General features: G+C 49.0%; 1 protein-coding gene across 1 annotated transcript; it reads right to left on the reverse strand.

Moving 5' to 3' along the window:
* Positions 1-3,229: 3,229 nt before the first annotated feature.
* Wnt5a (Wnt family member 5A) lies at positions 3,230-22,747 on the reverse strand. Its single transcript, XM_059273965.1, has 5 exons — positions 21,719-22,747; positions 15,836-15,969; positions 14,444-14,694; positions 9,431-9,723; positions 3,230-6,138 (listed from the first exon to the last, which is right to left on the reverse strand). Exons 1-5 carry the CDS (start codon positions 21,722-21,724, stop codon positions 5,680-5,682), a joined length of 1,143 nt encoding a protein of 380 aa, XP_059129948.1. The 5' UTR covers positions 21,725-22,747; the 3' UTR covers positions 3,230-5,679.
* Between the last annotated feature and the right edge of the window lie 426 nt (positions 22,748-23,173).

The following is a 23,173-nucleotide window of genomic DNA, read 5'->3' on the forward strand; positions in this document are numbered from 1 at the left end:
AAGAAAGAAAGACAAAGCGGAGGAGCCAGGTGGGCCACCGGAATAACAGCTGCCGCACAAGTGCCCAGCCCCCATTCTTCCTGGCTTTCAAGCTAGAAACTAACATTTTAATGGGAACTACTTCCCTTTTAAGAGTCCACAATTAAGCTGCATACTTTAAAAATTCTATGCAGGTTGGACAAAACAAGTCTGGAGGCACTGGAATCAGGGCTGCAGTTTTGCCTGGAGAAAGGCTGCTCTCCACATGAGCAAGTATAGCATAGCATTGCCTTACACTCGAGGGCTTAGAGGAACTCCTAGGCATTGACAGTTCCTAGCCTTACCTACTCCCCTCCCAGGCAACATTTGTTGTACCATTAGGATGCAATAGAATCCTGTTTGTGTGGCTTTTCCTGCACAACAACCCCAAGAGCTAAGTGAACTTGCTCTTTCCCACTTTAGATGCAAGGGGTTCCAGAGCCATAAAGCCATCCCACAGCTTTTCCATGTGGCAAAGCAAATGTCAGCATTAGAATCTGAGTCCCACCTGTTAGCCTCAGATCTGTAAAGGAGAAAGCCAGCTTGCTGGATCTCCAGTGTCTCTACAAAGACATCGCTCTACAAGGGACTTTGCTCACTCTTGGGTCCACACACACAGGCATCAGTACACTGCTATGGTCTGGTCACCCTAAGCTCCCCAAGTGCTCAGAACCTCAGCCCCACATCTAAAGCCACATCTTCCCACTGGAAGTAAGGTTCTTCCCCAGGGCATTGTCTGACGTTTCAACCACTGGGAGGTGGCCAGGCATACTGGTAAACCTGCACAGAGCTGATCTGCTCCAGAGAGCCACCCAGCCTGAAATTCCAGTGGTGCTGGGGTGGGGGAACCCCTAGCTAAGAAAAGCATGACAGCCTTTGTGTCATGAAATAAGCAACCAGCAAAACATTCCGGTTGATTCCATCTGCTCATCATCTTAAACACCACTTTATTTCTCTCTTCCTCTTCAGCTCTTTCTTCCCCCCCCCCCCCCGACCCTGGAATTTTATGGTAATCCCTTCTCTCCATGCTAAATGTCTACAGGGGAGAATCATCTCACACGGTTCTTACATCTCAGCCACAGCAAGCAAATAAGAGGACAATTAACATGAGGCCAACAAAAGACCAGTATTAATCCACAAGATAAATAAATCCTTGAGCTTCAAGCATAATGGCCTCTCATGCCGAAAATATTCATTTTTTTTGAAAGTTCTAAACCAGTATCTAAGCCCACAACAGACTCAAACGAACTCAGCCCCTCTCTGCTAAATACACACACAGACACACAGACACACAGACACAGACACAGACACAGACACACACAGACACACACACACACACACACACACACACACACACACACAGGAGCGTGCTGGATTTCATAAAATAATTTTAATAGAAAAGTACAAAATATGAACAAAAATAAATAATCTTTATCTCCTTTCTAGCTTAGCAAATTGAAAACCGTATAAAAATTGGTCTAAGATGCAAGTCCTTCCTCTCTTTGGAAACACTGTAAGAGCTTTTCTTCAGCCTTTTAGATTGGCTCACACCAACCTTTCACTTACATCTGCTTTATAAAGCTAGCTAACAAGGTATTTCTCCAACATAAAACATCATCCAATCCTCAGATTTAAGTGTAAACTCCACGTTAACAGGCAAATTAGAAGATCCCTTTATAAGTTTTAATCCTATGTCTCTAAATGTTTCTGCAATTAAAAAAAAAACACCATGTTAACTTTCACGATATGGCATTTTGTTTACTATTCTGCAAAGAGAGGGAAGACTAGAAAATACTTTTCAAGAAAATAAATATTTTAAAGTATGCTTTACAGTAATAGTGCAGTGCTTTCGAGCTGGGCCTCCATGCTGGTTCGCATTAAATATGCACTTGAAGTTGCAAGCAACTTCGCTGTCCCCATTCTCTGCTGATCCTTCAGTTTTTATAGGTGACTTTCGCTAACAATCGCTTCGGTCAGGTAATCCAGTTCTTGTCCACAGGTTGCATCATCCTGCTCTCAGGCCCTATCTGAAGGTTCCAGTGACTTGAATAATGTTGCAGCAAAACACATTGGAAATTGCTATTGGGAAAAATCTTCTGAGAAAGAATGTGGGCAGGCAGCTGCTGTCATAGGAAGGTCAAAAGCCCAAAGAAACAGGACTAGAACAACACAGCCTTGACCTGGAGCCCAAAACTGACCATTTTGAACATGGTTTTGTTTGCCACTGCCTCTGTATAAACGTTTCATTGATGTTCCTGGACTGGGAAGGTCTTGAATGCTCTCCAGGATGGGAAGAAAAAGATGCTGACATTGCTACATTGAGTATATGTTTTAGCAATAAAGAACACTGGTCAGTATACAACTGAAGAAAAACGGAAACAGATGGGACTTCTAGAACCACAAGCCTTTGAATTTGCCCAGAAATGCTATTTTAAACACTCTATATGTTTGTCTACTGTTTTTTGTGTGTGGAATAATGCATTCTTGGTTTTCTTTAAAGGTTTCAATATGTTACAAGGTTATCCGGACAGGGGGAAAAGGGGGCAAAGGGCTAGCTAATGTATCCGCTGCACAGGCCTGACCAGATTCTGGGATTCATTTCCAGAAAGCAGGAGGCCTCTTATTAATTGCACGTCACACAAGGAAGCTTTAGTTCCCGTTCTCTGCAGCTTTTTTTTTTTTCCACAAAAACTGTGTCCATTCAAATGGGGCACAGAGATGCCCACGTGGCCTCTGGTAAACTCGAATAGAGAGACACAATAGTGGCAGAGGTACACATAATGATACATACACAGAGATGCACAAACACATGCTTGTGTGTGTGAGAGAGAGAGAGAGAGCTAAAAATCTGGTCATGGTTGAAAGCATGAGCTTTTTTGGTTCATCTCTGGGATGTTACAACAGCAACACACTCTAAAACAATTAAGTCGCACGCATAATGCCGAAGGAATGTGAGCGATCCCGTGACCAGCTTTACGCCATCTGCTTGATCCCCTTCTCGCTCTCTTTTTGAAGGAACATATATAGGAAAAGAGAATTCCGTCTTTGTTCTGTTGCATATAGAGCTCTTTTGAAGCCTCCAAGTAGTTTGGTTTTTGGTAAAATTGTCCGCTCTTCTATTATTTGAACACACAGCAGCCCTAAGCTACCCCTGTGGCTTCTCCTAAAAACACTTCTCCACATGAATTAGCTGAAGGACAACTGAAACCTCTTACCAATATACAAGTAACTTTTTATTTTATATTCTATCTTCCATTGGCAAAAGCCTTTCGATGTTTTTTTTTAACCAGTGAAATATACAAATCACACAAGACAGAAATATGTACATTAAAAGTACAGAATAAAGGCCATAGAGGATATACAAAATATCTGAATGACGCGTAGAATATCTTACATTAAATAGATTTTTTTTAAAGCTAGGATTGTTAAACTCCACTCTGCTCATAAACATGAATCACTAAAAAAAGAACATAATCTGATTTAGCAAATATAAAAAGCATACTTCGTGGTTTTTGTAGAATAAAAACCAAAAAAGTGACATTTTAAACTAAATTAGTGCTTTTTTATTTCAAGATCGTTTGCTTGTGATTCACTGTAGCTGAGGGGAAATGAATATTTGGGGGCAATAAGTTAAGAGCCACAGGGCTGAGGTGACCGGAAGGCCACCAAGCCTATGAAGGGAGACATACATCTTTTCAAACCTTGAAAACCAGCATCGGGCCCAACAACAACACAGCAGATGCCGCTTTTGAAATAGAGGTGCCCTTATTTTAAAACATTGTTTAAACTAACTATCTATGTGGTGAGCGGATTTGCTTCAGGAACTCTGGTCAGTCCTCACTGAGAAATGAGTTAAGCAAATGGAGATGAGGTTGGCTCCTGGGTTCTGAGTGCCTCTCAAGATCCGCAGCTGTGACAGACCACAATGCCCTCCCCACAAAGAATACCAAAGAGGGGGTGGAGAACTGGGGGTGGGTGGGTGGGCAGGAAGCAGAAAGGCCACCTTCTAACCAATGTGCATCTCAGGACACCAGCCCTGAACGCTTCTGCAGAGTCTAGCTTGCTTCCTGGCATTTGTGGTAGGATCCCAGAGAGTTACATGCCAATGTCAAGACTCAAAATTTTGGAAAAAAGAAATCCCAACTGGACTTCAGTGAAGGACAGTACTCCAGGCAGAGAGTAAGCCCAGAGCAAACTGTAAATCTAAATCACGGACTGCACTGAGATATAATTATATCTATATTTATATATGTATATTTATATATATGTTATGTACAAAAGACTGAGATATCAGGCACCATTAAACCACTCCCTCCCCCCTTATAAATGCAACTGTTCAAGTACACTAGGAACAGTTTCGGCATACACCTGCAGGATAATAGGAAAAGCACAAATGGATAGTCTAAATACAGGGTTATACCAGTCACAACACCTCTGTGGACTCCTTGGGCCAAGAAATAACAGCAAAACACATGAAGTTACTGTACCTCAAAAGAAAAGCTTTAGAGAAATAAAACAATCCCCCAAGTAGCCGTTTTTGAGCATAACTCCTCACGTACATTTCCTGCCCTGCAAGCAATGAGCATCCATGTAGCTGTCATTTGGAAGCATGGTCAGCATCACACAGGGCACAGAGAGTCCAGAGAGGGCTTGGGGTCAAGTAGGAAGGTGGCTGCCACTTTCTCCTCAAAGAGGTATTCTGCCCTTCCGCAGTGCTCAACTCTGTGGGCTTTCCTTGTTGTCTGGGGAGAGGGTCTGCAAATGGAATTCATGGGTAATTTTCATTTTTTAAGACAGGAAGATGGCTTCCAAAACGAGAGCGTTTTTGAGTCAAAATCCCTTCCCAGACATAAAGTCTGGTATTCAGAATCAGCTGGGGCTAACACTATAAGATTACGGCCTCAATATGGGAAATTTCAAGTTTTCTAATTTCTGGGGACATCCCACACACACACTGCCCACCAGCTCCCCAAGTTCCATGAACTGTTAGAAAAAGGCACATCCATAACTGGAGTATCTGTAGGTGGGCTATAATAACATACATGCTATGCTTGTTTAGGAAGATATGAGATTCTTGCTCTTACATTCTGAAAGATGATCCTGAACATACAAAAAGAGGGCTGCTAACCTCTGGAATGGGGAGTGTCTCCTAGTCTGTATTTCTGCCATATATGTATATTTAATATATCTAGATTTAAGATCTTTTGTCTTGCACCAGAGCATCTGCAATTCATTTTGGCCATAGGAACTGAATCATTCATGGGTCTTACCAACCTCTTTCACCTGGGTACCACCTGTCCCACAGGACTCTGTATTTGAGAAGAAAATAGTTCCTATACCTTCTAGATGTGAACCCCAACCATGCAGCTAAAAGAATATGTGTTATTTCCCCTTTATCCTGTAGCATCAGAAGAAAGAAGTTTTGTACTAACTTTGCAAAGATTCGTAAAATAAATATTTTTTCTTGGTTTCCCCCATTATTGCCAAATATTAATTATAATATTAATAATAAACCACAGAGTTCTCAGATGGTAACAGAAACAAAAATATGGTTCCAGCTGCAATTCCTGGGGGAAAATAAAAAGAGCCAGAATCACTGTACTTTCTATAAATAAGTGGGTCCTGGGAATGGGGCTGAGGGATGGGCAGGCAGGCACACCACTATTTGCACACGAACTGATCCACGATCTCCGTGCACTTCTTGCACTTGACGTAGCAGCACCAGTGAAACTTGCAATGGCAGCGTTCTGTCTGCACGGTCTTAAACTGGTCGTAACCGCGGCCGCAGCACATGAGCTCACAGCCGTCCATGCCCTCGGAGGTCTTGTTGCACAGGCGGCCCTGTGTGCCCAGAGAACCTGTGCTCTCGTTGCGCACGCAGTAGTCCGGGCTCGGGTCGATATAGACCAGGTCCTGCGTGGTCGGGGAGTTGAAGCGGCTGTTGACCTGGACCAGCTTGCCCCGGCTGTTCAGTCTCATGGCTGCTGCGCTGTCATACTTCTCCTTGAGGGCATCGCCCACCTTTCGGAAGTCCGCCAGCTGCAGCCAGCATGTCTTGAGGCTACACGAGCCCGACACTCCATGGCACTTGCAGGCTACATCGGCCAGGTTGTATACTGTCTGCAGGAGGGAAGGCGGGAGGTTACTGCGCAAACTCTTGGAGGAGCTGAGTGAGACGCGGGCGCGTGAGCATGGTGGACAAAGGTGTCCTCCGCTTTCTAGGGGCAACCATGTCTCTTGGCTGAATCAAGGGTTGTGTTACTGCTTCATTCCCCGCCCCCCCCCCAATCGCTAGAAATATTGTTACCTACTCTGAAAACTCTACAGCTCTTTAGTTTTCATCATTCCATCTACAACTATGGAATTCAAATGGCAACAGGAAAAAAAAAAAAACAATATTCCAAACGGCCGCCACTAGTGCAGGGAAATGTCATCAGTACTGTGTGAACTCCATTTCTTGCCTGTCTTCCGTGAATGCAGGCCCACATCCAAGGCTCTGAAAGATGTGCTGTTATCCTTCTATTCACTGAGAAGGGAATAGAGGCCTAGAGAGATGAGTTCCTACCCAATCTCTGGGAAGCAGAGAGTGCTTGGATTTGAATCCAGACAGTAGGCCCACATTTAATGACCAGGTAAGTGCTGAGTTAGGAACAGATCCATCCCTAGAGGGATCAGTGTTCCTGTCTTCACCCATGCTACCCTACTCCTGTGTCTTTCCACTGTCAGAACAGCCCTGACACCTGAGATCTCATCCAATCATACTAGCAGCTCTGTAGCAGATAACAGCACAGCGACCTCTCAAGGGTAGGTGGCTCACACAGGTCACACAGCCATGTGCAGGGGAACTTGGTCTGGGTCTCAGTCATGCTCGCTGCTCTTCACTTTACAGTCCCTACTCTGCCCTGTCCCACACTAGGTCTCAAGGACCACCTTGCAGCCACAGACATAGGATGTCTGATTTTGCCCTTGAACTCAGGCAACCAGCTGTCCTTTCTAAGCCCTTTTGCCACCTGTGGATGATACCAACCTCCTAGCACAGTTAGGAAGATAAAATTGAGAAAGGCAAGGAAGCACTTGGCACTCCAAACCCACTCAGTAAATCTGGTCGTTGTCCAGGGTGATGGGGCCATGGCCCTGGGTTTTTGCCCAGTCACCTCGGGCCTCCCAGGAGCAGTGCTCAGAGGTCTGGCCCCACAACACTGTGCCCAGCAGTCTGGGAGGTGGTGGTTGCCTATTTATAGTCCTGACTGCCCACAGTCCCTCATGCCAGCAACCTTCCAGAGTCATCATGGTGTGGCAGTGCTGGCCAGGGCCTGTCCAGAACCCGGAGCTACTTCTGCCCAAACAACCACCACCTTCCTCCTCCAAGGATTCACAAGGACTTGCTTTTAACAGGGGTCACAGTATATTTTCATGCCACAAAGACTTTCAGCCTGATAAAAGTTTTGTAAATATATTTAACCTTTGCTCCCTTTTAAGGAAAACCAAAAGCTAATGCCCTAAAGAAATTTTAATATGATTTCCTGGCACAGTGGACAACTTTCAAAGGTACCCAACCCCCCAACTTAGAGAAGAGCTGGTTTCTGTGTCACCTTACTGACCAAAATCCTGCCTTTAGCTCATCATTCCCATGATACAACACAACCAAATAAATGTCACACTTCAAAATTCTACAAGATCAAAGTATCAATATCAAGGGCAACAAAAATAACAAAGACACTTCTCAGCTTCTCCAGGGGTCCCTCTCACCACTTGGAAATGCTTGACCCTCTCCTGTCAGTAGACAAGCCCTTCAGGATTTCTTTCTAGGAAAAAAGTGATAAGGATGTCCTGAAGATGGCCTGGGACATTTCTGGTAGAGAGAGGAACAGTCCCTGAGGTAGAAGGCCTGAGCAAGTACACACTGTACTTTTTCTGTGGCAATTACCTGTCCCCTCAGGGAAGCATAAACAAAAACGGCATTGCATTTAGTCCTTCCCTGTCACCCTCAACTGTTTACCATCCACTTTGAGAGGAAGTTCGCTGGAATTATCTACACAATCTTGGACTTTCTCTAGGTCCTATTATTCTATAATGTTTAATAATTAACTTATCATTTATCAAGTACTGACTACTGACTGACACTCAGCTAAAATCTGAGACTGAACCAAAGGAAACATTGTTGTAGGCTGGGTTTCCGACGGTGTACCCTAATACCTGACCTCACTTTGTCCTTCACAACGACTTCCAAGTGGAAGCCATCGCCATGGCCACGGGAAGAAGTGGAAACGTGCAAACTGAGGTTCAGAAACTAAGAGAGACAGACCTGATTTTAGGCCAGCATCTCCAGGAGCTCTTCAGCCCTAAGCCCTGATGAATGTGTTTAAAGCAAGTTAACCGAGGTTTCTAACAGAGATCCATTGACTGCCTTACACAGCCACTAAGTGGTCCTCTTTGGCCTCAGTTTCCCAATCTGTGAGATGAGGGTGTGGGGCCAGAGAGTTCTAAAGCTCCTTCCAGTCCTCAGGTCTACTCTGTGATTATCTTCCTCTTTCCTCACCCCAAAATACAGAAGAGTGAAATCTGTGACCAGAAAGTTCCTGGCACCTACCTTGGGTCCTATGAAAAAAAAAATAATGGCCCTGGTTTTCAATGCTGCCAAAGTTAAGAAACATTTTCACCCCTTCATTTTAAAGCAGCCATAAAGTGCCATGTGTTTAACCGCAGGGAAAAAAGGGTCTTTTTAAAAATATCTTGGAGTAGCTTTTCATATCCCCACCAGGGGAAGGAAAGAGCGGGAACAGGGGTCTCAGGGGGGCTGGGGGCAGATTGTCGATACCTCTTCTCTCAAAAGCCACCCTGGACTCAGACTAAAGCAATGACCCCTACTAAGACTTCTGTCTTTTCCCTAACAAAAGCCCTTTGGAAAAACTCTCAGCCCATCAGATCTACTATATCCACAAGGTGGTCAGGGAGGGGAAAAAAAAAAAAAGGAGGGTCCAAAGCTGGGGTGAGGCCTTGCTCAGTGGAGCACCTAATGGTTTCCCTAACTCAAACCCAGCAGCCACAAATGGGTGATCTCTAATACCCACTGGTGGGGCAGCTACAAAGGTACACAACATACTTCTCAGAAAACAGCTGAAGCTGCTGGACCCAGGGCCCATTAATGGAACCATTCAGGCCCCTGGAGGGGCAGGCCTTTCTGGAATGTGCACCTCTCTGCAAGGAGGCCCACGAGGAAGGAACTGACTTAAGGAAAAAACAAAGAGGCTGGGAGAACTAGCCAGAGGAAGATACAGGAGGCCAAGCATGCAGAGACCCAAGCAAGGTGTGGGTATCTAGGAGAGACCTGAGCTGAGTGAAGGTGACAGGAGGGTCCAGCTCCTGTGCACGCACGAGGGGAAGAGGGGTGGCAGGGGGCCATGGTACTCACCCTACGGCCTGCTTCATTGTTGTGCAGGTTCATGAGAATGCGCGCACTCTCATAGGAGCCCTTGGCATGGATTCGTTCCCGTTCCCGTGCATCCACGAATTCCTTGGCGAAGCGGTAGCCATAGTCGATGTTGTCCCCACAGCCGCCCCACAGCCAGTCCCGAGGCAGGTCCTTGGGGCGCGCAGCACGGCTGCAGCCACAGGTGGACAGCTCGCCCTCGCGGCATGCACGGCTCATGGCATTCACCACCCCAGCTGCGCTCACCGCATATGTGAAGGCCGTCTCTCGGCTGCCTGCAGGAGAGGATGGGGGTCGCTCGATTGCCTGCCCCATGCAGATGCCTACATCTTGTTCTGTGTGTGTGTGTGTGTGTGTGTGTGTGTGTGTGTGTGTGTGTGTTCGTGTGTGTGTGTGTGTGTGTGTGTGTGTGTGTGTGTGTGTGTGGTGGGGGGAGGAGGGTCGGCGCTAAGAAGGCCTCCAACACACTGGCTTGTGCTGCTGGAGAAGGCTGAGAGAGTCTCCAACACACACCAATCCTTGGGGAGGTAGGGGCCCCCAGAACACAAGGCCTTGGACCCAATTGTGGAGCTAGGGAAAACCACTTGTCAAAACACAGGCTCAAACAGTTCTCAGGCCCACTGAAGGCAGGAAAAATCCTAGTAACAGAGAGAGAAGAGGGAGCCCCAAGACATAGCAAACCTGGATTATTTGGTATAGGAGAGAGAGCACCCCAACAAGCCTGAGCTGCAACGGGAGCAAAGAGCCAGTGGATAACCCTCAGGCTGATTCTGCACACTGGACCCCACCCTGAAACACACACCCAGGCCCTGGGCCCACCTTGAGGCAATTGCAGAAGAATGGATCGGGTCACACACAGAAGCGAAGACTAACAAAGGAGAGACCTGGATACCTGCATCTACTGGGCCATTTCAGAGCCTAGTCAGGACTTCAACACTGCAGGATTCATTTTCACTAAACCCTTTTGAAGATATTCAAAACGTCTTATTTCCCAAAAATGCACATGAAAGAAAATTGAAGGAAAGCTCAGAACTGGGCTAGACTTCTTTACCCTTGTTCTAACGTTGATATTATTTTCATCTTGAACAGAACAGGACTCACTAGGCTTAGATGCTTCTGCACATCTCAAGTCCCCGTGCTCCCTCTGCCAGACAGTTGGGGGGGGGGGGAATCACAGTTAGTTTTCACCTGGCACCCTCCCTCTGGAGCGATAACCTCTCCTCCCTGCACCACCCTCTGGGCTCTCCACTCTACCGCCCCTACACTGTTCTAAACCTGCCCTGAAATCTCTCATTTGAGAAGGAGTGGTTAAAACAGCCTTCTGGTTGGCCTTGGTGCCACATCTACTACCAATCCCTCACCCCCTGACTCTCCTGCCCTCTGTCCCTACCTATACATAGCCTTTGCCTGGGACAAGAAGAAGAAAAAGCAAACAGACTTGGGGGGAAGGGGGGGCCAGGGGGGGAGTAGAAAGTGTTCTTCCCTCAAACTGGTCAAGATTATCTCCCCATAAAAACACCCATAGAAGCCCTGTTAGCAGAGACTAGCTTAAGTCTGACTTGCATACAGAGAAATTTCTACATGTAACAACAAGCAACTTGATAAACAACCACACTGGGAGAGAGAAAGGATTAGCAGTCTGCCCCCTGGATGAAGCTAGGCCTGGGTATGGAAGAAAGACGGGGCCTCCCTTTCACAATCTAGTGTAAACCAAGGGTATTGAAATTGATGCCCAGGAAATGAAGGTCCCTTCTGATGCTCAACCCCTGTAGCAGACTGGATTTCTCATCCATTTAGAAAGCTTGCTAGCCATCTTTGCCAAGCAGGGGCAGCATAAAGACAGCAGATCTCAGCAGGACCCAGCCAGCCCCAAGGAGAAGGAAGGTCTGTCCAGGAGCGATGGTCCCGCTGACCCTGGTGCCTACCTTCTCCCCAGAAAAGCTGTGTCCCACAGCTCACTGGGGCCATTTGTGATCCCCAGGAAGGACCGTGACTTCAACTCACACAGACTCTCCCCTCCTGCACTTAAAAAATGAATAACTTCAGGAGAGTGCTGGTGGCGGGCAGGAGGGTCCATCCAGAAAGTTCCAGTGGGGCTTTACATCTGTCTAGTTCAAATTAGACAGCAGCGTATACGGGGGAGTGGAAATAAATGAGGAGGGCAGACAGATTGGAGGGAGTCATTTGAAGATTAACACTGATAAAACCGAAAATGCTGTGGCCTGTGCAGGAGAGCTGCAGAATAAAAGTATCTTGGAGAGAGGATGAGGAGATAAAATGACCCTTTGAGGACAGAGGGGGATGAGACACTGTCCTTTGAGTACACAGAGCATAAAAGGGCTTTTATACAACACACAAATCACCCAAGCTTGTTTTCATAGGTCTGGCTCGATCATGCCCATTTTCATCCAGAATACAAAACCTGGTAGGAATCTCTAAGCTAATTGTTGACTGTGGAAAAACATCAGTCTAAAACGTGCTGATTGGCTGGCGGCCTGGCCATCTCTCTAGTCATCCTGCTTGCTCATTCAGTTGGGTCTCCCTCTGCATGAAATCTATTCTGACTTGGATCCTCACATCCCTTAAAAATGGTGCCTTCCCCGACATCTTTTCACAGTGTAGAAACAAAGACAAGAGAGAGACAAAAGCCGGAAGGAAAAGGGGAATGAGATGAAAAATGAGAATGTTTCCAAAATGAAGCCTGGGCCCTTCAGGAGGCGACTGTGCACACTGCCTCCAGGGCAACTGGCACCTTAGAAAAATGAGCCCAGAAAGGGGTCAGAGGCAGCAGGAGGAGCTTTCCAGACACTGGCCCCTCACAGGGTCACATTCTCACAGACAAGCGGTATTCTCCACATCCCTGAGGAACTGGGGGTTTGGGAGTGAAGTGGGCACACCTTGGGCACTAAAGGTGTTCCCAACTGTCCCTAAACTCACCGACTTAAAACAAAGCCTGAGTTAGGAAAAAGAAGATAAAAGACACTTTTCCATTCTTGGAGTTCAGTCATGTTCCTTCTCATCCACAAAATCCATTCTAGTTTTCCTGCTCTCCTTCTCTTGTTTCAAATAATTAAGAAAAAAAGGCCCATCTAATCTTCCAGATGGCTTTCTGCTCTAGGACAACCAGGAACTTGGGGACCTCTGGCCAGTGAGGATGCAGCCTGTGTTTCCTAGGGCATCAGATGATCTACCCACAGCACCAGTCACTCCCTGCCCCCACCAGGCTATGAGAGGATGGGACTCACACAAGACCCACCACCCAGTCCCCACACCAAGTACCACAAGGCCCAGGACTGAAAGAAAGGGGTACTGGCAAGGGACAATGAAATGCAAGCATTTGGAGTATCGGCCTGGGGGAGACAAGCACTTTGAATCTTGGGCCACATTTAAAATGAGTCTCCAACAGAACTTAGCTCATCAAATAAGAGCTTATTCAGTCCACTCTGGCCCAGAGCAGGCCACATGTTGAGGATGAGGCAAGGATGCTAAACCAAAGCTGTTTGCAAGTGAACACAGAGCAGAGAGCACTTCCTACTGCTATCTCCCTCTGGCTCTTTCTAATTCCTGTCCCTTCAAGAAAGCAGTGGTGCCACTGTTTAAAAGGCAGTTGCATATGAGAGGGAATGCTGAAACTTGACATTTTGATAGAGTTTGGAAAGAGGTTTTTAGCTCATTTCTTATAGTATCAGAAAGTAGAAATAAGTCTGCACCATATCTCCATGTGTCTACCTTAAGACAGCCTATATCCAGGGACCATTCCTGCTCCCCCAGGCTTAGCTACTCCAGGGGACCCCAGGATATACATTAGCACATTTTAATCATTGACAGAAAGGACAAAGCCCCATGAACCCTGCAGGCTGGGCTACAGGCTGTTCTCCCACTAGATTAGTGGAGTGGCTTCCAAATCTGTGTTATTTTAGTTTATGAAGTCCCTTGGCTTGTGCGTCCACTGACACCTCTTTTTTGTTCTCAATGAATGCACTTTTCAGGGTTTTCTTTCAAAAGTATTTTATCCATCTGTGATGGATATTAAGCCAACTTTTTATCTCCGGTCAGTATAAACAGTTAATTGCCTTTGATAAATTGCTTCTTACTTTTGGAGTCACTGCTGTCATATTAATTATAAAGGCTTGTTTGCATAAAACTAAGGAGACCTAAAACATTCACCCTAGAAAACACACAGGGCCCATCTGTCAAGGAGGATTCTAGATGATTGCAGAAAACCACAGACAAACTGAGTTTTCTTTTTTCTTCTTTTCTGTTTTCTTTTTCTTTTTTCCTTTTGGTCAAATTTAAATGCTGTCTCCTCCCTGAATGGATCAACAAATTCAACAACATATTTAACATTAAAACTCAAGCTGTAATCAAGACACTTAAAACTGTTATTTCCAAGTTTCTGGGTTGAAAGCTCAAATGTGTATTTTTCTGCCGATTGTCGAAAATCACACACATAAATTGTATCACTTCTTATTAAAATTCTTTCTGGGACTAAAAATAAAGCTTTTAACTTTATATATCTCTGTAGCCTCAGGAAACGTCTATATTAGGAAAATTAAAACCTTACTGCTGGCATTGCCAGTGTTCTGAAAGATGACAACTTGAGCGATTTGGATGGTGCTTAAGACACTTCTAACCAACCCAAGAGCCTTTGGATTAAAAGGATTTCAATGCCTCAGTTTCCCCAACCCCTCTACTTTTGATAATTCAAATCAAGCATCTTGCTTCTATTTTAAATAAAATACATTTTACAAAAAAAAAAAAAATGAAGTGTTGCAGGGAATGGCGGTTCTGTGGTGTCCTCCTCCTGAATTGGTTCAAGAAGTTTAGGAACTAAGAGTCAAGAGGTGGGATCAGACTTAATTTCGTTCTGGCTAATGACAAAAATCCTCAAGCCCTCACCCAAGCTGTACAGTGGACACCCACCCCGTCGAGCATTCAAGCAAACACAAAGGTGGAGGACGAGGCCCATGAGCATCTCACATGCTGCTTCCTTACCGATCTGCATCACCCTGCCAAAGACGGAGGTGTTGTCCACTGTGCTGCAGTTCCATCTGCGGTGCCGAAACTGGTACTGACACTCTTTAATGCCTGTCTTGGCGCCTTCTCCGATGTACTGCATGTGATCCTGATACAAGTGGCAGAGTTTCTTCTGTCCTTGAGAAAGTCCCGCCAGTTGGCTGCAGAGAGGCTGAGCTCCGATGATGTAGACCTCCGACATCTGAACGGGGTTATTCATACCTAGCGACCTGCAAAGGGGAGGGGGAGATGTGCGTTCAAGATCTACGTGAACTCTGGAGGTAGCAGCCACCCCCCCTTCCCCAAAAGCACGTCAGCAATACAAGCTTGAAGCATACAGATGCCTTTTCTCTCCTGTTGGTCCGCATGACAAAGTATGAGAAGGGCTTCATAAAACTCCTCTGTTTAAACTCGACTAAGAAAACAGAGGTATTGTGTAGTCCCCACCGGGCCATCTGGCTCCCTCAGTTAGTGTTTTCACTGCTCCTTTCCGGTCACCACATATCTAAACTAATATTTCTGAGAGTCACCCAGAAAAGGGGGAAATGGAGGTTTTTCAGAGACCGACCACTGACTTTAGAGACAGTGACTCGGTACTCACAAAGTGAATGGATCTGCCTTAAAAATGCAGGAACATCAAAAGTGTATAGAGATAGCACCTTCTGATGAATGGAAGAACAGAGGGGTGTCTATACAGGCTGAAAAAAATCACCCATGTTAAAACAGGAAATCCAGTGTCCAGAAGTCACATCTGACAGTCAGAAAAATGCTATTGCTTCACCAGAGAGGAATATCCAGAAAGCCGCCATCACATACAATGCTCTGGGTATTTTGCAATCTAGAGAGAAACCCTCATTTAGGGACATCTGACTACTTCAAGTTCATCTCCTTTTGATCAAATTTCAAGTGCAAACACGTCTCTACTTGGGGTTTAGCTGTCTCCTAGGACTCTACTACTTCAGACACTGTGGATTAATAACCTCCAATGTCAGAAAAATAAAGAGGAAATTTATTTTTTAAATTTTACCTAGAGGTGGAAAAAAGTCAATTTTATAGATAGGCTTACAATTATTAGAAATGTATTTTCCTTTTTTTTTTTTAACATGAGGTACTGCAACCGCACGGCTCAACAAGGGACTCATAGAAAAAAAGGTTGAGATTTATAGATTGGGGTTTCTCCTGTGGAACTGAGTATATGATTTACAAAATTAGCAGGTAACAAGAAAATTCAGATTTAAAAGGCACATAGAACATATACGCATCTATATTAGATAAATGTACCCATGCTCACTCTCCAACTTTCAACACTGTATCATAATGCAAGTGTACTTTTAAAAACGGAAAGAGTAGGCACACACAGAATCAACTTACCACCAAGAATTAGCTTCTATTACAACCTGGGCGAAGGAGAAAAATGTGGCCAAAGCCATTAGGAAGAACTTGGAAGACATCGCACCTCCAGCCGTCCCCAAAGCTACTCCCGGGCTTAATATTCCAATGGACTTCTGGAGAGGGAAGAAAGGAGCAGATGTTTATTGCCTTCAGATAGTTTTTCAAGCACGCAAGTTTAAACAACGGAAACATCCGAGGTCTCTCAAGTTTACTGTTGAGTGACTGCGCTTCTCCTCCGTGACTTTTTTGATGGCAAGATATAGGCAGTTTCTTTTTCTAAATTAATCCACCCACGCAACCTCACCAGGAAATCTTATTTCGCTGGGATCCTGCGCGCGGGGCACGCCAGCGATTACAAACATGTCTCAATGCTGTTGAGTCAAAGCCTGGGTGCCTGGGTGCCAGGCTTCCAGCGACTTCCAGTCCCGCGCGCGCACACACACACACACCCACGCTTTCCTCTAGTTTCCCGCTGCGCTCGGTCCCTCCTCGGGAATTCACTCGGGAACCCGCCGCCACCCTCGTCCTCTCCCGGACCTGGGCCGAAGCAACAAGTGGAGCCAGAATTAATTCCATGGGCGAGAGGAGAGCGACGGCGAGTGGAGCGCACTGCCGGAGGCTGCCGAGGAGGCGGGGTGGCCGGCGCGGGGGTGGGGGTGGGGGCAGGACGCGGGAGGGAAGGGCAGGGGGTGGGGGCGAGGCCCCAGGGACCAGCGCGCGCGCGAGTGCCCAGCTGGGAAATGCAGCTCCGAATTAACATCGTCTGTTTCATAATCAGTTTACGGGGCCGATTTTGGGAAAGCCACTTCCAGATGGGGAAGAGCAGCCTGGGTTTCCTTTAGGATCTGCTTCAGCTAGTTTGGGGCGGGGAGTAGATGGGGCTAGGGGTAAGGGATAATGAATGGGAAGAGAGGTCGCTCCCCACCCAGAGAACCCGGAAAACCTGCCCCCTCCTGCCAGCGGCCTCCTCTTAGTCGGAGAGGAGGAACTGTTCTCGGATGGAAAGAATAGTCCAGCTTCGGTTCTTTTAGGAGTGGATCTTTCCCCTGCCCTTCCCTTCCCTCGGACCCATTATTCTGACGTTTTACTCTCCCTCTGGCCCCCATGTCAAGCAGCTGATGTTGAGGAAGGGAGCACAGAGGGCCTGGTGTGTCTCTTGGAGTTGTCCCCCACGTTTCCATCGCATCACTGTGAGCCTGTGACTTGAAGAACACTGCCACCCTGCCTCCAACCTAGCCTCCCTGGCCCAAGTAGGACTCAGTTCATTTAGTTCCAAGAGGCTGGCAAACCGGCCGAGGAGACAGGTTCCCCAGTGGAGCCAGAGTTGCATAAGCTCCGAAGCATCAGCGGTATCCCTGGCTTCCAGGGTGCAGAGAGCCGGGCGGAGAACGTTCCCTTCCTGAAGATATTCGGGGGCAGAAAGTTCTGTTGCTGTTCCCACTGGTGACTTTTCCACCTGCAGGCGGCGGCGGAGAGAGGAGAGTGTGGGTAGGAGGAGCAGGTTTCCAACGTCCCCTTTCACATCTCTGATAAGTGTAACTCTGTGATGCCCGCAGCCCCCGAGGGAGCCCCTTCCTTTGGAAAGGCAAGAAAGGTGAACTTCCTCCAGGCGATAGAAGGGCCCTGCCGAGGCCAGCTCCGTAAAGCGGATGAAGGGGGCCCTGTCGGCAGTAGAAACACTAAAGGCCCCTGGAGCACGCGGTAGCTTTCCCTTGCGAGCCACCCCTTTGGCTTGGACACCTCCGGGCTCCTGGTAGAGGAAATGCTTATGTGCTTCCCAGCGCCGGCTAACCAGTGCTCCCCGCCGCGGCCCGGTCGTCCCCAAAGCACCGCAAAGCTGGGGGCGCGTCCTGGAGAATGGAAATCTGGAGTTTCCCCAGTCTCGGAGAGAGAAGGTTCAGTCTCCTTCCCTACCCCCGCCTGAAGTGTCAAGTTTCCTCCAGGGGAGGGGTGGGCTTCAGGGTCTGTCTTTGCGCGCGGCCCAGGCTGCAAAGGCGAGAGTGGATGCTGAAACCATTCTCCAGAGTACGCGCGCGCGCGCGCGCGCGTATACACACACACACACACACACACACACACACACACACACACACGTGCACACTTACACACATGCGTGCATAAACATACACGTTCCGAAGGGCTCCAGCTCTCAGATCGCGGCGGGCCTCACTCACTTTTGGAGCTTCACAGCGGGCGGGGAGCGCGGGGCGGGGCGCGGGTGGTGGAGAAATTGATAACAGATTCGGCGGATTACAGGGAATCTCTTTGTTAGAGCCGAAACCACACAAACCGAACCCTCTCCCGGCCCGACGCCCCCGGGGCAAATCCACCAGTTCCCAGAACCCCCGCCAACTGCGAGTGGAGCCACCCGGTTTCCTTAACTCGGATCTCCTGGGCCCCAGAGTAGGGGTGTCCCAAGGAGATCGCCAGGAGAGCCGAGAGCAGCGTCTGCCTTGGACCCCCTGCACTTGCCTGGAAACACCTCGATTTTCTTCCCTCTCCACTCTCTCGCAGCCCCACAAATTTGAGCGATTCAAGGAACTCACAGCGAACTCATTCGAACACCTCCACTTTAGAGGGTAAAACATCCGTCCGGGTGGGTTTATCAGAGATCGGAAACGAAGACGACGGCGTGAAAGGAGAACTTTTGTGAGATTGCCGCAGCAGGGCTAAAACAAAAGTTCTGATCAAAGTGATCCAGAGAACGAGCCAAATGTTTTCCAACAGGGGCCCGGGAAAGCAGACTGAGAAGTCGGCGCATCAGTCCTCGTGGGCGTGCAGAGGAGGCTGCGGGCTTTTAAGAGGTGCAGCGCAGGGGTGAGTGAGGTAAAAGAAAGGCGTCTGCCCGGTCCCGAAGCCAGGGCAGCTGGATCTAGACGATGCTGCTTCCCCAAAAGCGAACCCCAAAGCCTTCAGGATGTACTAGATCAAAGGTGCAGACTGTAGAGCGGTTCTAAAGGTGCCGACACCAGGGAGAGGGAAGTTGGTGGGAAAAGAGGACTTCCTCGGTCTAGAGAGCTACAGGACGAGCGCAAGAGTCCAGTAACCAAGTGCAAAGACAGGCGGTCCCTTAAGGACGAACCCTAAAGAGGCGAGGCAAAGAGTCTCTTCCCCTACCTCACTGTTTGGCCATTGCCTTCTGCTAGATTCTACATTTAGGGCCCACGTCTGGGAGTGGAAATGATGAGATATGCCAACCAGGCGGAAGAAGAGAGTGACCCAGGCTCCCGGTGGCGAAAAGGAAGATGGGAAACTCCCAGAAGATCTCCGTTCTTGAAGAGGTGGAAACTGAACTGTGCTCCCCAGTCTGCTCTTTCTCTGAAGCAAGAAGAAAGACGGAGAAACTTGCGGGGAGGAAATTCATTTGCAGACACAAATTTGGTTCCTCAACTTCGGCGGAGAGAAGACCCTGAAGAATGACCAGTAGGGGTCTATTTAAGGGGGAGTAGACAAAGGAAGGGTTGCTCCCCACCTTGCCCGCCTGGGCACAGCTGAGCTATAGCTGCCCTACACGGAGAATAAGTGACCACAGCACTATGTGTACATGTGTATGCACACATTCAGCAGGCAATAATAGCCAGTGATATAAGCCGGAGGTTGTCTGGAGCTGCTGTTAGGGCAAGGAACCTGAATAGTTCCAGAGCGACCCAGAACAGTGATAATATAGAAGAACACTCTAGCTTGATTCTCCTCGTTCCTGAGCCTCAGCGACGCATTCCAGGGCTCTTTAGGACCAACGCACAATTAATTACCTCTCCTAACTCAGCACAGACTCTTCTGTCCAAACCTGAGCTGAGTATCCGCCAGAGAGTGAGAAATTAAAGATCAGTTCAATCCCCAGTCTTTACAGGGATTTTTTTTTTTTAGACGAAGACGAAGTCACTGTTTTTTATAGACTTAGAAACAAGGGTAAGAGAGGAAAAGGAACACGTATCCAAGACCACAGGAAAAATTGGTGAAAGAACCAAGGCCACACCCGAGGCCTCCTATGGTGACACTCCCTCCCCAGTGACCAGAAAGGGTAGGAATCCTTTGTCCAATTGCCCGAGACCCCTTTGCTGGGTTACACCTATGGCTCTTTCCTATTCGCAGCTCTAAGCGACACAAATTGTCCCCTGGCGGAGGTCTCCAAGGGGTCTTGATGGGTGAGAGGGATCGAGTGGTCGCCAGGGAGGGATGCAAACTGAAGGAATGGAACCCTGAGGCGCCCTACTTCCGGATGGCCAACAGGGGGCAGCCGGCACCGCGCTGTTGGTTAGAAAAGGCCGGGTTAAGGCTCCGAGTTTTGCGGGCGCAGAGCGCACCCCTTACGCACAGGAACTCTCTGGAGGGGAAGATCGGGGGCTTGGGCTGGGCCTCCTCCGAAGGATCTTGAGCCGAACGGCAGATAAGAAGACAAAAGCCAACTTGCCCAAGACTTTAGAACTGACCTCCTCCCCCCCAACCCCTGCACCCCTAAAAGCAGAGCAAGGGTCCCCACACGTCCACTCATAACCCTACTTTGCATCACTCCCCAGTTGCTGGGTATTCACGACATTTGCCTCCTCCCCCCCACACTGCCCCCCAAAATCTCCCCTGCTGGAATCTGACTAGGATAGCGGCGGATGTGCTAATATCAGCCGGAGGGCAAAGGCTGAGGAGCTGCCGACCTCACCAGAGGGCCCAAGTTATTTCCCAAGAGCGAGTTGTCCTTTTAAGTACGACCGGGGAGCAGTGGTTCGGACAGGGCATGGAGAGTGAAACAGGGCCTCGGAGCACCAGCGTTTAAAACCCTTTCTTTGAGGGAAGAAGGCTACTTGCTTTTAGGAAGCATCTTCGTTCCGATTTTCATCTTATTCTCTAGAAAGCTGGAAACGAGAGATACGAAGTATATAAATGGAGATTGTTACTGAGACGTGGAGGGCAGACAGAGGAAAACTTGTTTGGAAAATTGCTAGTTATATTCCAAGACGAAACGTTAACTTTTTTGTAAAAGTGAACTCTCGGTGACCCTCGGAGTGTGTGACTCGGCTTTAACATACAACTGACAATTAAAACAAACACGAGTTCACAAACTAGCCCCCGCCCGCTCTCGCAACGCAGAGGCCCTAGAGTCTCTAAAGCTCCAGGCAGACTCCGCTGGGGTGGGAGGGGGGGGTAGGATTAAAGCCACTAGGACCACTACTCCCCGCCCCCACGGCTGCAGTAAAGGGCCTGAGCTCACCCAGAGGCCGCTAATAATGCTAATAACGCGACCCGGCTCCCCGCGCGGGGTGCGCGCTGGCCCCCCGCCAGGCACTCTTAAAGGCACAGGGGCCTGGACCGCTCGGGTTACTCGACCTGGACAGCCGGGAACCCAGCCCCGGTCGGAGGTTGGGGGTGGGGAGTGCATTGCTCGGGGGGGGGGGGTAGGTGGCCCCTAGTTTCCCTAGTCCCGAAGCCGTTTCTCCTAACCCAGGTGTCCTCTTGACCCTCAGTTCTCCAGCCACACAGTCTCCTCGTGCCCGTGAAGTGAGCGTTTGATAAATATTTGATGAATCGAATCATTATCCTGTTGCTGAAATATACATAGTAAACTACACTCCAGGTTCTCGGGATAAAAAGGAACGCCGTCTATGACCCCCCACTGTTTTTCCTGCCCTCGCTCTTCTCCATAGATGAAAAAGGTTTGAAGAATAGCCAGTGTGAAAAGTCTCCAAGGACGCAGAGGCAGTGTCCCCAAGGCAAGGGAACGAAGAGATAGGAGTCCCGGTCAGCGACAGTAGGGTTTAGCTTTCTCTAGGCAGTCGGAGAAATGGAGGGGATACGCATAAATGGACGGAGTTCAGTTAACTTAAAAAAAAAAAAAAAAGTAGCGAGCGTCGGTGCGCACAGAACACTTACCTTCATGGCGAGGGGGAGGGGGCTCGGGGAGGAAGTCGCCACCCGAGCGAAGGCGGCCGAGGAATCCAAGCGAAGCCGCCGGGTTAAGCCTGGGGGGACGATCCAGAGCAGGGCTGTGGAGTCCTCCTGGGCGCGTCGGGTGGGCGCAGCGACCCGGAGCAGAAGCGAGCACTGGCGCCCGGGCTCCGAATGCCGAGCTGGTATAGCCTGGAGATGCGCCCAGGAACCGAGAGGGCGCCGGCGCGCACCGGCCAGCAGCAAGCGCAGGGCCGAGCCGGGACACGGTGCAGGAGCCGCGGGTCCGACGAGGGCGCGCAGGCGACTGTTCCGCGGCGAGGCGCTCCCTCTCTAACGTCCATCAGCGACGGAGGTAATTAGGGCTTTCCAACCCCAAATGTGGGCGTGATTGTGCAAAAGACTTTACAACAAATAATAAAAAAAATTCTTCACAAGAGGGTGAAAAAAATGCCCCACTACTCAACTGTGGCCCGAGGCGGGGAAGGGGGGGGGCGATCCCTGTGCCCAAGGTGCCCCCAGTTCATTCACACCACGAATTCTGCAGACTCTCGGCGGCTCACGCCTCCTGATCCTCAGCTCCTCCTCTCTGGGTCTGTGGCCGAAACGTCTGCTTCCAGGGGCTGCTCCTGCAGCGAGTTAGGTAGTGGACGTCTATGTACACACAGACACACACCCACACACACACACACACACACACACACACACACACACACACACACACACAAACACGCAGACAGGCGCGCAAACACAGACACACACAGCAGCTTTGGGGCCACAGAACAATCAGGCACGCATGGCTTTTTCTCCGGGAGATGCCGCTGAAATCGCACAAGTCGCCATCAGAGCTGCAAGAGTCAGCGCCAAATTTTGTCCTTTCATTTTAGGGTCTGGCAAAAACCGGGCGCAAAATGGGTGCAAGTTGGCCCTGGACTTTCCGCTGCGCGGTGGCTTGAGCAGTTAATGGACAGCTAACCCGTGGGGAACGTTGGCTTCCCCTTTTTGGTCCCCTTCTTTCTTCGGGTTAACCTTCTTCTTTCCACCCGCCGCCTTTCCAGGGCGAACAGAGCGAGGGGACGGCGGGCGCGGAGCTCCCCTGCGGCGACTCAACTCCAGAGGTCCATGGCGGTCGACGCTGCCCACCTCCTCAGTCGCGACCGGGGTCCGAGGGGCGGTAGTGGGGCCCGGAGGAGGCGGCGGAAGGAGCTCCCGAAGCAGCGGCCACACAAACCGGACTCCGGACGGCGGAGGCGGCGCCTCGGAGCCTGCAGCAACTTTCCACGCGATGCGGTGCCCCGCAGACTGACTGCCCCAGCGCGGGGACCGCGTGCCCCCCCACCCCCCCGGCCCTCCTGGCCAGCTCCTTCACTTTCGCCCTCCCTCTCTCCAGACTCCTCTTTCCCCTGGTGTTCTCAGCGAAAAAAAAATATATATTTTTAA

Source organism: Peromyscus eremicus, chromosome 9 (genome assembly GCF_949786415.1).
Source record: "Peromyscus eremicus chromosome 9, PerEre_H2_v1, whole genome shotgun sequence".
NCBI classification, from domain to species: Eukaryota; Metazoa; Chordata; class Mammalia; order Rodentia; family Cricetidae; genus Peromyscus; species Peromyscus eremicus.